A 14,787-nucleotide genomic window follows, 5' to 3' on the forward strand; every position below is an offset into this window, starting at 1 on the left:
ACTAACGATGCAGATGTGAGCTTTCTGTAACCGCAGAAAAACATGAACAGGCAGAACTTACAGAAATTTGCTCACAATTACCTTTTTTTCTCTCAATGTTCTTTTGCAGAACTCAAAGTTCTGGTAAAACCCAGAACAGACAGAACCTGCTGGTTATTGTTGCGTTAACAACGGACTCTAGAGAACAGTTTGGATCAAGTTATGGGTTTCTGATGCTTCTCATGAAATAGAGCAGGTGCGTTTTGGATCTTCATGATCCAGAAGATGCTGGACCAACTCGTCTATTTCTCGCTCATGAATGTTCTGCAGGTTTTCTCTTTCCTGCAGATTCTTCACCTTTTTCATTTGCTCTTCATGCCTTGTCAGCATTTCCTTTATTGTCTTCAGATGTTCTTTCTTTCTGGTGACACATTTCACCAAGTCGACCATTTGCTTGTGATGCTTTGTTCTGCTTTGCTTTTCATTGAGCTCTTTGAGGGCCTTTAGCAGATCATATTTGTCATCTCTGTCTTTCAGCTGTGTTTCATACTTCTGTCTCTGAGCTGCAAATTCTTGATTGTATTTCTCCTTAAATTCATTAAACTCCTCTGCTTTCTTTCTGGCTTCTTCCTCATATGTTTCCCTTAATCTTTCCACTTCCTTCTTATACTTCTCCTCCAGGTCTTCTTTGTGCTTTGCCTCCTTCTCTTTTCTGATATGATCTTCTTGTTTCTGTCTCTGATAGTCTTGTTTCAGCTGCTCATACTCTCTTCTCAGTCTTGTCTCCTCCTCTTGCCTCTGTACATCTTCTTGTTTGTGTTTCTCCTTTAACGTTTGCATCTCCTTGTCCCAAGTTTCATGTTTCATCAGCACAGATTTTTTTCTCTGGAAACCTACTTCTGCTTTAGATTTTTTCAGTTTTTTCTCCCACGCCTCTCTCTCAAATTTCAGTTTGCTTTCCTCTTCCTGTCTCCTAGCTCGGTCTTTCACTTTCTCATCTTCAGCCATTTTCAGACGTTTCTCTATTTCCTTGATTTTTATGTCTTTCTCCTTAATTTGTTGTTCAGTTTTTGATTTTACCTCTGTCATGTTCCTTTCCATATCTTCCTTTTCTTTATTATGTCTTCTTAGTAGTTCCTCAATCCTTTTCTTCATCTCTTCTTCCTTTTCCTTCAGAATTTTCTTCATTTCTTTTCGGATCGCTGCTTCAGCTTCCAGCAGCATGTCGTTGGTGAAGCATCTGCTGCCGTTTTCCTGCACCATGGCATCGATTTTTGTGATCAGCTCTGTGACTTGTGTGCGGTTCTGACTGTTGTAGTTTTCAAAGAGATGGTATCTTCCTCCACAGTCAGCAATGAGCTTCTTAAAGGATTCATCACAATCTTTTTCAATGAACTCTTCAATAGATTTATGATGACCTTCCAGTTTATCTCCGTTAGTGAAGAGGACGAGAGTGAAGTTCTCGGATTTCTTCCCAAAACTTTCCTTTATAAGTTTTAATGTCTTTTTCTCCTCTGGCGTAAGTCTTCCAATCTGCATCACCAACAAGAAGACATGTGGTCCTGGAGCCAGAAGACTAATGCATTTCACCATCTCTTCCTGAACTTCTTCTTGGTTCAAGCTGTTGTCGAACAGGCCCGGGGTGTCGACCACAGCCACAGGACGACCGTCCACTATGCCCTGAGCTTTCTGGCAACGCTTTGTGACTGAATGTTGGGATGGCTTGGCTTCAAAGTAGTTTCCCCCTAGGATGGTGTTTCCTGATGTGCTTTTTCCGCAGCCGGTCTTTCCAAGCAAAACAATCCTGAGACACGCAGAGCTCTGCCTCTCTTCCTCCCCTGTAATAGGAAGGATGACAGGTGAGCTTACTCTGTCCAAATACGAAGAAGATAAATTAACTGAGTCAGCAAGCAGATGATGAACATAATGATTAAAACTTGTGAAAATAAGGAATATCATGTAACCCTTTAGGTCATATTGTTATATGCACAAGTAACACCTTAAGCCGGGCATACACTGTACGATATTTTTAATCGTGGTACTCATATACAGCTCAAACTGCATGACAAAACCACAGGGTTTAAAAGTTCACAGCTCACAATATCTGTTCTTACTGTGCAATGCTCTGATGATCTGACTGCTCACACTGTACGTTCAAAAACCAAACGTCAGACTCAGCCCCGTAGAGAGATGTCGCTACTCTGACTCGTCTACCCGGAAGCCAAACGTAAACAGTAGAAGAAGAAAAAGGCGGATGTGTCGATGCTCACTGATAAATATGAGGCTCACTAGAACGAAACGCGCTGCCTTGGTTATTCTACGAGTTACTCCTCTGTAGTTTGACTCCATGTCACACGCACCGCCGCCATGCTTCTCTTCACTCCTGTGTTTTCGTTTGAGAAGACGAAGAAGAATTTCCTTGTTTGCTCCCGCTTCAACAGCAGGAGGCGCTCACGATCGCTCTCGATCACTCACGACTGCCGACTGAATTTCAGACACGTTTGATTTTCATCCGACCGTCCGATTCCTGTATACTACACGATGCAGAACATATGATCAAACTAAAACTCGGCCCGATACAAAAAATTCTCGCACGACTGAAGAATCGTCCAGAAAAGGGCAAAAACTCGTACAGTGTACGCCCAGCTTTACCATTCACTTTACACATTTCCTTAAGTACAATGCATGGCAGGTCTGTTCACATTAGCCTCTACAATTTACCATGTATTTACCTTTATTTTTGTGTTTTACTCTTAAACATTTTAGGCTTTATACTACACACAATGATGGTCTTGCACATTAGAATAGTTGCATATGCGTTTGTTATCATTAAAACATGCAGTAGATGTAATGTTTTTGCAAATAATCATGGTTTACTCCTTCCATAAATGTATCATTTTGGCTACTTATACCTTACTGTTCAATCAAAGGCAGTATCAAGTTTATACAATCTGATTGGCTGTGATTACTGAGAGGTGGGAGTGTGATGGAGGTGTCAGCACTCTGCTGCGCCTTACCGTTGATTCGGCCAGCAGCTATTCATGGAGGAAGTTGGGCTCTATGCTATCGCTGATTATGCTTTTAAGCTAAGTAGCTGAAGCTACAGACGTGTTTTTAGGATTTTTTCCCGTGGATTTTGGAAGCTAATGAGACGGACCTTACCCATGAACCACAGTAAACTGTTGTAGTTATGCTGCTATAGGCTTAGGCTGCTGGAGGACATCAGGGTCTATTTCTCTCTCTCTGCTGAGTTCTCCTACTGCTCTCCAATCTGCATTGTTTGTTGTTATTTCTACTTTTAACTTTTTGTCCTCTGTCATTTTTCTCTTCATAGAAAGTACACCTGGTCTGGCGTTCTGTTAGCTGTGACATCATCAGGGGAGGCAGATCATCCTTTATTACCATCTACCATAGAAAGTACTCCTGGGTCAATGTGAGCTTCTGTGCTTTCTGTGTCTCTGCTCTGTCTTCTCTAAGCCCCAGTGGGTGGAGGCAGATGAGCGTTCACACTGAGCCTGGTTCTGGTTCTGCTGGAGGTTCTCCTCCCTGTTAAAGGGGAGTTTTCCTCTCCACTGTCGCTTCATGCATGCTCAGTATGAGGGATTGCTGCAAAGCCATCAACAATGCAGACGACTGTCCACTGTGGCTCTACGCTCTTTCAGGAGGAGTGAATGCTGCTTGGAGAGACTTGATGCAACCTGCTGGGTTTCCTTAGAGAGGAAACTTTCTCACCAACCTGGAGGATCTGATGGAATCTGACTTTGGAAAGAGCCTTGAGATGACATGTGTTGTGAATTGGAGCAATAAAAATAAAATTGAATTGCATTGAGTCAATTTTTTGAACCAGAGCTGGAGCTGTGGTTTTGTTTTTTGCCATCGCTCCAAAGACGGTTATGCGTGGTCGTGCTGGTAGATGCCATCTTAGAACTCCATGGAGGTAACTACGCTGTTTCAGGCCTGCAACGTTTAAATCGCTAATACTAAGACTGCTTTGTTCCAGAAAAAATACTCAATAAGTGAATTTTGATTAATTTTTTTGCCGGATTTTCAGTTTATAAGGGGTTTTGTTTATTTCTGTTTTCCATGAGGCTGCACTAATTGTCCCTAGGTTAATTTTGCTGACCACTACAGTTTATTAAACTGCTACATTATCCAATATCAACCCTTGTCCTTCCTTATTTTAGTTAAAGCTGCCCTGCACTTATATTTCTACTATCTGGTATGTGATCTTAGTCTTGTTAATGTGTTCAGCCACACTATTCATGAGACAGACACTTGCACATTTATTCATCTGTCTAATATTCCATAGAGTGTATTTACACAAATCTGGCCGCTGTTCATAGAGATTTTTCTATCTGGAACTGATCAGATTTTGTTTGAAAACGATATATAAATAATCAAAAATAGATGTTGAGTTTGTACCAGAACATAACGTTCCTCATTAAAGATTCAACTAAAGTGCTTCAGTTCAATTTTCAATTTCTATACAACCACACTCACTGCCTACTTATCTGAGAAAAATCGTGGTTCAACACTAACCTCTTAAAACTAAGGACCCTCCTTGTAGTAACTAAATCTGTACTATCCAAAGTTGACAGTTTTTCTCTCTCAGTTGATGGTTCCATGGTCTCCTTTCCCCTCACTCTGCATCAGTTCTTATCCATAGTTTCATATAACTGTCCATAAGCTTCAAGGGGTTCAGATTTCAGTTGCTCACATTATTACCAAAACCTGTTCATTTCATCACATTACCCCAGTCCTACAACAGCTCCACTGGCTCCTGGTTAGATTCAGAATAGAGTTCAAAATCATTTTGGACACATAGAAGCAGAGCTTTCTCCTTCTCTATTGCCAAACTCTGGGACTCTCTCCCTGTGGACATCTGCAATACTGACACTTTTTATCATTTCAAGTCTAAACTCAAAACCCACCTGCTCAAGAATGCCTCCTCAGTGTAATTACCTGTTCATTGTACCTTTTAATATATTTTATCCTCACAATTTGTTTTTGATATACTCTTGCATAGCGTCCTTGCATGTTTTAAAAGGTGCTTTTAAATAAAATGTATTATTATTGTTAGTTACAAGGGATGTTGCACCTTCCTTTACTTTACTTGGGGACACTCTAGATATACCCCCCAACAGCACACAATGAACCGGCACAGGCACAGTGGTGGACCATACCACATGCTTTTTTGGATGTGCCTCCTGCTTTTAGGTACTTTTTAAAAATGCCCCACGTACTAAATGATCATTAAATGTTATAAAAGTCTGAAGAGTGCTCTGAGACCAGGTTTATTACACCAGGGACGATCTGTGGGAAATTAGCAAGTTTTGTTTTTCTGCTGGAATATTCTGATAAAGTTTATTACTCAGTTCTGTTCATAGAACCGTTCAGCTGACAACTTTCTTGAGTACAGTACCTACCAATGAAGACCTCCTCTGGTGTCTGGTTTGAAAGCTGGGCTTTTAGTCCAGTGATGATGTTCTGTTGTTGTATGAATTTATCCTTGTAGGTTTCTGCCAGGGTTTTTGTTGTGTAGCATTGCTGTCTCATTCTCTCCACATAATCTATCATAGATGACTGCTTCATGTTGCTTCTGTTGACAACAAGGTTTCTTCCTCTACATGTCTGAATGAGCAGCTGGATGTCCCGATCTCCCGTAAGAAACTTAACAACAGTTGGATGTGAAGGATCCGACTCTGCAGTGAACAGAACCACGGTGTTGTTGTTGACCCGGAAGCTGAATGTGTCCTGGATGGTCTTTAACTCTCCCTTGTCTTCATCGGTGAGGGGACCCACAGGTAGGACCAGGATGAAGGCGTGGACCCCCTCAGGATCACAGAGGGAGACACACCTGAATGATTCCTCCATCACTTCTCGCTCTGATCTTCCGTACAAGGCAGGCAGCTCCACCACAGAAACCAAACGTCCGCTGACTTCTCCCTGGTTTTTAACGCTCTCTGATATCTTGGAGGCTGAATGAAGCTCAGTCTGACCTAAGATGGCCTTGGCTGCTGAGGTCTTCCCTGCTCCACTCCTCCCACACAGAACCAGGTTGATACAAGGCAGGGCTGGTTCACTTTTCAAGACTTGATCATCCTCGGTGATGGTAAGGAAGGCACCTTTGTTTCCGTTCACAATGTCTTCAATCTTCATCATTAATTTCTGGTGATTATTTTCAGCCAGGTTGTACTGTCTGCCTTCACATTCTCTGATTAGAGAATTAAGAGTAAAACTTGAGTCTTTCTCCTCATTAGTTAGGATGACCATTGAGTGCTTAAAGGCTTCTTCTCCAAACAAACTCAGGGTGGCCTTCAGAGTCCGCCGTTGCTTCTCTGTGAAGTCTGAAGGTTTCACTAAGAGCAGCAGAACATTTGGTCCAGGAGGACAAAGGTTTGCGCAGCTTTTCAGCTCCTCTTTGAGGAATTTTTTAGCCTGAAGTTCTGGGGTTTTTACTACAGTCAATAACTTCCCATTCCAGACACCGTGCTCATCTGGCCTGGCTTGATAAAATGTTGGTAACTTCCCACTTTTTTTCTCAATGATAAAGTTACAGAGTTGTGTCTTGATTGATTGAGTCTCTCCAAAAAGCAAAATCCTGAGACCGCGACCTGTGAAGCAACAAACATTTCAACAATGAGAATTAAATGAAAACACTCCGTAAAGATGCTGGTTGTCAGTTGCTTGTTCTAAATCTGAACTATGTGATATGGTTTTAGCAGATGATGTTAGAAAATGCATATTTATAAATGACATATGGTTCTAATAAAACTTTTAATGATGTGACATCTTTCCCATTTAATCGCTGTTCTACTTTATTTTTATTTGTACCATTTCACATTAAACATTTAAAGGCATATCCTGCTGCTACATATACTTGCTCTATTCATATTGTCTTAAACATTACTGATTTGTTTGCAGCTGCATTCTTGAAAATGTCACATTAGTTGTTTATCTTTGTCTTATATTCATATTTAATACGTTTAATTATTATTTAATTATTTTAATGTTTTATGTTCTAGAAATAACATAAATAATAGTGCAGAGTGAGAAAGGGTGAAAGGAAAATATTATGTGAAGTATATATGTGTGTTTGTTGATGTGAGTGAGCGTTTGTGTTACTGTTCTTCTAAAAGAGGAACAGAGACTCAAGAAGATTGCCCTGATTTAAACCACATACAGAACACGTCTGGTATTTTCAGATATTAGACATGATATTTAAGCTAATAAAGTGTCTCTAAAAAGTGTCTGGAGTGGCTGTACATCTCTATCAAAATGTGTAGAACTTGCCTTTTGTCTCTAAATAAAGCAAAATACTTTGATGTATTTCTTCAGTATAGATGGAAACCATTTATGTTATTAATGCATTTGTTTGAATTTCAGGAAAAAGTAATGACCTGTAACACATTGCATGCGTCTTATAAGGTAGAAATGACTTTAAAAGTTGAAAATGTGACTCCTGGCTAACATGTCTGCATTGCTTTTCTGTGTCTGCTGCAACTATTAATGAATTAATTAATATTTTAAAATTGTATATCTGCAGTGATGTTTACAAGCAGCAATAAGAACTATTAAATATATAAAGTAGATATTTTTTTATGTCAAACTCACCTGCAGCGGAAGCTGAACCCAATGGAACCTTTTTGGGCTTGATGCTGGGATGGTCGACGATTAAATGCTTTTCATTGTTCATCTCCACAATGTCACCAACTGTCTTCAGCAACTCATGAATGTCCTTGTGTTGATAAATGAATGAGTTATGTTTGCATTTTTTTATCAGTTCCTCTAAGTCTGTATTTGAATTTGGATCTTTTATTTTGGATCTTTCTATCAGAACCAGTGAATGTCCAAAAGACTGATTACTGAAGAGTTCAAGGATCTGACAGAACCTCTCTTTGTGCTTCTTTGTGAAACTTTCAGGCTGTACAACCAACAGAAACAGGTGAGGTCCAGGATGAGCGAGCTTCACACACTCTTCTACGTGTTCTTTAAGTTTGTCTTCAGGAATCTGCAGATAAAGTAGATCTGGGGTGTTGATGAACAACACTTTGGTCCTCTGGATCATTTTGGAGAATTGGCTACAGTAGTTTGGTTCCTTCTCTGGGATGAAAGCAGCTGCTCCCAGGATTGAGTTTGCAACTTCACTCTTTAGGGCCCAGCTCTCCCCCAGCAGGATGAGCCTCAGTTCTGACACTGCAAAGAAGACCCAAGAGAAGTCACTATGAAAAAAACTCCATTTAACTGCAAATATTATGTTAGGTTTACAGAGAAATCATGCCTTTGATTGTTGCTCTGTTATCGCCGATAGCATCAAGGTAGACATTTCTACATTTTATCTCCAGTTAGCTTCTTTTCTGCTTCATCAGTATTACCCATTATTAAAGGTTCCAGTTGTATTAACACTGAATACTGGTAAATTAACATGTGTGTGTTAAGTATCTGGGGATATGAAGTGTGCAGTTTATATCAATTAGTGATCTGATAACTGGATCTTGATCTTTCTTCAGACGTCTTTCAGGGACACAACCTGGAGTCCTCCCAAACTTACTCTTGGGTGGCAGAAACTGTTTGCTTCTATTCCGCCTTAATTTGGGGCCGCTCTCAGGAACTGTGAGAACAATGCAGAAAAAAAGGTTTTAATATATTTCAAACAGTAGTTTTAAAGTATTTTACTGCTTAAAAGCTTTCTGGCGAGAAGCATGTATAACATTCTCATTATCTTCGTTCAGGGAAGGTAGACAATCTTTAATTTATTAGTTTCACCAAAGATTTCAGTGTCATGTGTCACATATATCCCAAAATCACCATTTACTGGCACTAGGCCCGGATTCCTGTCAGGAGAGCCTGACATCTAACTCACATATAAACAGAGTGGTTTTTACTCTCATTTTGTAACTGAAGGCTTCGCTACAATTGGGTCTCTGAAGTACAATATGCTCATGAGCCATAGGCTTATAACTTTCAGTTACACTTATCTTAAATGAAATATTCCCTAAATGAAGATTATGAATCCATATTTTGACAACAGATGCCATCAAACCGTGTGAGTTTTCACGTGACATTAAAATATGCAAAACACAGAAGCAAAACACGGCACCGCAGTCAGTTTGCTGGTGCTAAGTATTTACATTTGCATATCTCCCTCCCATTAATTTGTGGGGTTTGGTCATTAGCATATGATCTGCATATTCATTAAGGCACACACACAAAAAACTTTGGACCCACTGTTCTGCTCATTTTATACACATAAATTATTTTGCACTGGTATGATGATCAGCTTTTAACAAGGTAAAATCCCTCTTAAATACACTTTATTGATTGTGATTGTAGCGTGACTAAAAGCTACAATCAAGAGCTTGAGCAGAACTTAAATTTCAAATAGAACGGATTCTGCAGAAGTCCCACAGTTCAAAAACGCTTGTAAGGCAGCTTCAGTATTTATTCTCATAAATAATACAGTATTATCATTAAAAAGACTAATAAAGTAAACAAATTCCAACTGTTTAGTAATCAGCTTCAGTTCCCAGGACAGTCAATCGTCCAGCAGCTGCTGAAGCCTTTGGGCCTTCGGTCCTTCCACCTGTTTTCCTCATTTTATTTATTTCATCCATTCAAATTCGAAGCAATTGTGCAATAATTGGAAGAAATAAAAAGATCTGATTTGTAGCCTAGATGAGATGGTACAGCAGAGATAATCATTAAAGGGTTAAATTCCAACCTGAGATAACTTTCAGCACCACCATAAAATGTCATAACTTGCTATAAATATTCTACGAGTCAGGAGTGGCTGCGGTCAAAGTTTGTTTGGTTCACAGCCAGAAAAATCTCTTCAACATCCCAAAGACGTGGAGTAGCTTGGTTTGTTTCAAAGGCTCTAAGGGAATTTAAGCTTTCTGCAGAACAATAAACATGTTAAACATGTCTCACAAGAGGAAATACAGAGAAAAGGTTTATTTCTTGTGGTGTATTATCCATATAATGCTGGGCATATTTTAAAGTCATCCCAAAGTAAAGAGCAACAGTTTGAGTTTCTTTTTTTGCGGTACAAACAGTAAAAGCAGTTTATGCTGCTACTGACCAGATGTTCCTGTGGCCATGGTGTCACATCAGCCGCTCCGTTTCAGAACCAGACTTCACCTAAAATGTAAATTTAAAGAAGAATTAAAGAAAAATGTAAAGGCTGTAGAAAATAAACCAAACAGTTTGGTCAAGCAGAGAGCATGGTTCGGCCTTTAACAGACAATAAACGGATTCTTTTTAATCAGGACAATTAAAATGATTTGAGTTTATAAAACACTTTTCTGCTCATACTGACCACTGACAGCGTTTTACTCTAGAGCCACATTCACCCAATTACTGACACTAACACACAAATGCACACGCCGATAAATAATTGCCTTGGGGCACATCAACATGGGACGAGGTGAAGCTGGAATAAAACCCACAACTTTCCAACGTCATAACAGCTGCTCCACCTATTGAGCCACAGTCACTGCTCTGGAGTGTATTACACACTATCTGAAGTTCATCATTCTGCAGAGACGACGCTTCTTCACAAGAGTGTAGTGCCAATAAAGCCATGATGAGAAAATAAAACCAGATTGAATTGGCAACATGTACCATGAGTGAGGAACCAAAAGGAATTTCACCCATCGAAGCAGAGACAGTAGACCACTCCCCACAGACGATCCCTTCAGACTACACCTCAGTTCACTAACTTCAAAAGGTAGAAATAATAATGTATGTCTATTCTATTCAAATTTTTGTATCTGTATAATGGGTCTGTTTTATGTGTTGTCTTCACAATTCAGAGGGCCCCATGCCTTTCTTTGCCTAGGGCCCCAAATTTCCTGAATCCGCCCCTGGTTGAGAGCTCATGGTAGCTCCCACTAGCTTCTTCGAATCAGGCCATTGCCGATATGATTCGATTGTGTTTTTCATTGTTGTAACAAACGTTATCTCCTCAAGGGTTTCAAACATTGATGGGATATTACTGTTCATGTTATCCGGTCCAATCATTATGACTAATAAAGCCAAAGTATTTTAGAGTTAGCGCCGAAAGCCCGCTAGCCTAAATGCTATCAGCTCCCGGAAACTTCCGGCTATTCAACTACGGCTCATTCAAGCATTTAAACATTAAATAACTTTAAATCATCCCAGATCATAACCTGATCAGCAGCGGTGTGAACTGTTAAAAAATTAAACAACAGGACTTTGGTTCTTGTACCTCAAAATGGATGAGAAATGAAAATGTTTTCAACTACATCAACTGAAGTCCAGTGGTTTTGGCTTTTAACCTTAATTAAAGGGAGGGAAGTATTCCTTCCCTGTTGCAGCTGAAGAGCTTAGCTTATGTTGGCCCTTTGTTTTTCACTTTGCAGGAACCTGGGGAGTGTTTGAGAAGACGACGGGACCGATAAGGATAGAGCTCTCCCCTAGGTGGAAGGTCTGGTTTTGTCTAATTTTGGAGTTAACCTAAGGGTTACAACCGTGGAGTCAACCTGAGGTTTCTCAGAACCTTTGCCTGTTCTTCTTGTAAGAAGATATCGTCTTCCTGCATCCCTCTACAACATGAATTTGTGGGATCTGCTTTACCTGTCACCCTTCTCTACTGCAGCAGCTCGGTTAACCAGAACCTTTTCATCTGTTCACACACCTTTATACTCTGTGGCTCCACAGGCACCTGTTGCCAGATTATTGAAACCCTAACCGTGAGCAGAATGTCCAGCGTTCTTTTCCCGCCAAGCTTGTTTGCTGACAAAGTTTATGGTTTCCGGATTTCCCGTTCTTGCTTTGCTCTCATCGGACCCGTCATCGGCTCTCTGGTCCTCTGGACACGGCCTGGACGGCCTCATGACCAAGAACCTTGCCAAGCCCATCGGATTTGTTGGCCGTGTCCGGATTGAATTACCGGGTTTTCTGTCTGTCAGCGCATAACTACGGTGGACGTACATTACATATATTAAATTGTGACTTGGATAAAATCACTGATCTCTGTCTTGGTAAATAAGGGAAGCAATGAAAAGCCTTTTTGGAGCTAGCATGTTAACTTTCAACGTTCATAACAGGACAATTAGACTCAAACGAGTATAGCTCATGTCTCTAAAACAATATGGCAGCACCACTAAGGTTTGCACAACTGTATCCAAGACTCCTGGAGCAATGTGCTTTGGACAGATGACTTAATAGTAGAAATGTTCTGAACAAAGAAACCAAAGAATCACAATCAACATTCACATTTAAAAGTGCAATAAAGGCTGCTATGCAGAGTGAATATGTCAGTTATGCCTGATTATTAATAATTTTATGTTTTATGAATATACAGAAAATCAACCTAAAGTAAAAAATTTGTATTTCAGTTTGGAGGACAGGTGTTTCATTTCTTTATGTTTTGTTTTTGTAATGTATATTTTGATGCTTATTGTTCTGTTGTTGTTGTTCATGATTTTCTTATTAAAATTTTTATTGTAAATATATTGCTTTAGGTAAAGGGGGCGGATAGCAAGATTATTCTACTTTCTGCTCCCTTTCATTCCAGACTTTAGAATGTTTGTTTTATGTTTAATTGTTTTGTTTGAACACAATTAATGAAATAACATTTTTGAATAAATAAAATAAAATATTGGGCCTTAATTCACAGAACGTCGGCACAAACACCTCATACCTACTGCCAAGCACAGTGGTGGCGGGCTGATTTGCTGTTATTTTTACCCTGCAGTGTTTGAGTGGACCGAGAACTCCTCTGAGTTCAGGTTATCTGGCTGACAGCTAAAGCTTGGTCCAAAACAGGTGGTTAACACAACTATTTCATTTTATTTTGTTAAACCCAGATAAAAGATTGAGATTCAGACCTCTGTCACAAGGCTGACCAGGCCAAGAAAGACAGCAGCACACGTCATGGTGAACAAGACTGAGAGCAAGAACTAAACAAGCATTAAAATAAATTAAGTGCAAGCTACGAATAAAACGCAAGAGTTATTGTTACAGTGAGAATATCAGATTTAAAACATTAATAATTGAAGATTTAAATCACAAACACTGCAGGAAGGATTTCTGTGTCGGTTTCTGCAGACGGAGCGGACCTTCAGTGAAGCCAGTTCTGAAGGTTTCAGCTACGACTGGAGAGCATTTCAACCAGAGGGGCAGAAAAACGGAGAGCTTCGAAAAACTGCAACCAAGAAAAGAGTTGAGGTGCTTCCAAGTCCAGACATCTGCCTGATTGTTGAGATCTGCAGGCTTCAGAAACCTGGAGCAACGTTAGAGAGAGGAGGGGAGCAAAATTCCTCCTGAGGGATGTAAGGGACAGAGACAGGAGTGAGAGACTGAAGGTGTGTCTTCAAGCTGTGGGATCATGTGACGTACTCTATCACAGCTTCTCTATCTGACATGGTGGAAACTCTTAAACAATTCAGTGCCAGATCACACCTTTATGCCCTGATGCATAAAACCCTTGAGCTGAAATTGGCTTTGCTTTCTTTCACCATGACATCAGTTATGGTGAAAGAAAGCAGTTGTGCAAAATTAAAAAAAGGATTTCTAAACAGAGCTCAAATCTTTTCATAAACAGTAAAATATAACAGTACATTAAATAGTCCACACTTCTCTTTGCAAGGTGTATTATTATAGAGGGCGTAAGTTTTCTTATATTGTAACAACATTAATAAATACAGTCGCTGTGTGACAATAATATCTCCAGAAATCAAATTTTCAGGAAATGAAACGGGATTTCCTCTGAATGTGAATTCATGCTGTTTGATCAAAGTCACCTGTTTTTAATGCTTTTGAGTTTGAGTTTATTTATTTAAAAAAGGGGACAATGCATGTTAATGGACATGTACATGTAAAGATATGGCAGAATATATTCTATGGCCAATTTTCATCTGGAGTCCCTTCAGCAGGCTGAGTCAACAACATAAATAATAAAATTCAATTCAATTCAATTCAATTTTATTTATATAGCGCCAAATCATGAAACATGTCATCTCAAGGCACTTTACAAAGTCAAGTTCAATCATATTATACAGATTGGGTCAGATTATACAGATTGGTCAAAAATGTCCTATATAAGGAAACCAGTTGATTGCATCAAAGTCCCGACAAGCAGCAGTCACTCCTGGGGAACCGTAGAGCCACAGGGTGAGTCGTCTGCATTGTACATGGCTTTGCTGCAATCCCTCATACTGAGCAAGCATGAAGCGACAGTGGGAAGAAAAACCACCCATTAACGGGAAGGAAAAACCTCCGGCAGAACCGGGCTCAGTATGAACGGTCATCTGCCTCGACCGACTGGGGTTACAGAAGACAGAACAGAGACACAACAAGACAGACAAACAAGCAAGCACAGAAGCACACATTGATCTAGTAAAGTAAATGAAACAACAGTAAAAACAATTAGAACAGTGAGCCATCATGGCTGTCAGCTGGATAAGCAGGGGGAGAAATTACATAGAAAACAACAGGATAAAAAATAGAAGGAAAAGCAAGAACATTGAAAATATAATGGATCATAATGTCAGGATTTGTGGTGAAGGACCAAAGAGGAAGCAAGACAACTGCAGGCGCATACCGAAAATAATATTTTAATGAAAACCAACTCAGGAAGTAACACAATGTAGGAATGGGGATGAAAAACAGAAGATGCAAGAAAGGAGGAACAAAAACCCAGAACTTAAATACAACTGGGAATAAACAGAAATTGCTCAACACAGGTGAGTGGGATTTACTTATTAACACAAACATCCAAGCATCATGACACATAAAGCATACATGCCAGGGGGTTAGCAGACTGTGCATGTTTCACTGGTG

At 39.8% G+C, this 14,787-nt stretch overlaps 1 protein-coding gene across 1 annotated transcript; it reads right to left on the reverse strand.

The window, feature by feature from the left end:
- Positions 1-219: 219 nt before the first annotated feature.
- LOC118564767 (GTPase IMAP family member 8-like) lies at positions 220-7,675 on the reverse strand. Its single transcript, XM_036143720.1, has 4 exons — positions 7,594-7,675; positions 5,406-6,593; positions 3,614-3,634; positions 220-1,817 (listed from the first exon to the last, which is right to left on the reverse strand). The coding sequence occupies exons 1-4, from the start codon at positions 7,673-7,675 to the stop codon at positions 220-222; spliced, it is 2,889 nt and encodes a 962-aa protein (XP_035999613.1).
- Positions 7,676-14,787: the final 7,112 nt, after the last annotated feature.

This window comes from Fundulus heteroclitus, chromosome 12 (genome assembly GCF_011125445.2).
Source record: "Fundulus heteroclitus isolate FHET01 chromosome 12, MU-UCD_Fhet_4.1, whole genome shotgun sequence".
NCBI lineage: Eukaryota > Metazoa > Chordata > Actinopteri > Cyprinodontiformes > Fundulidae > Fundulus > Fundulus heteroclitus.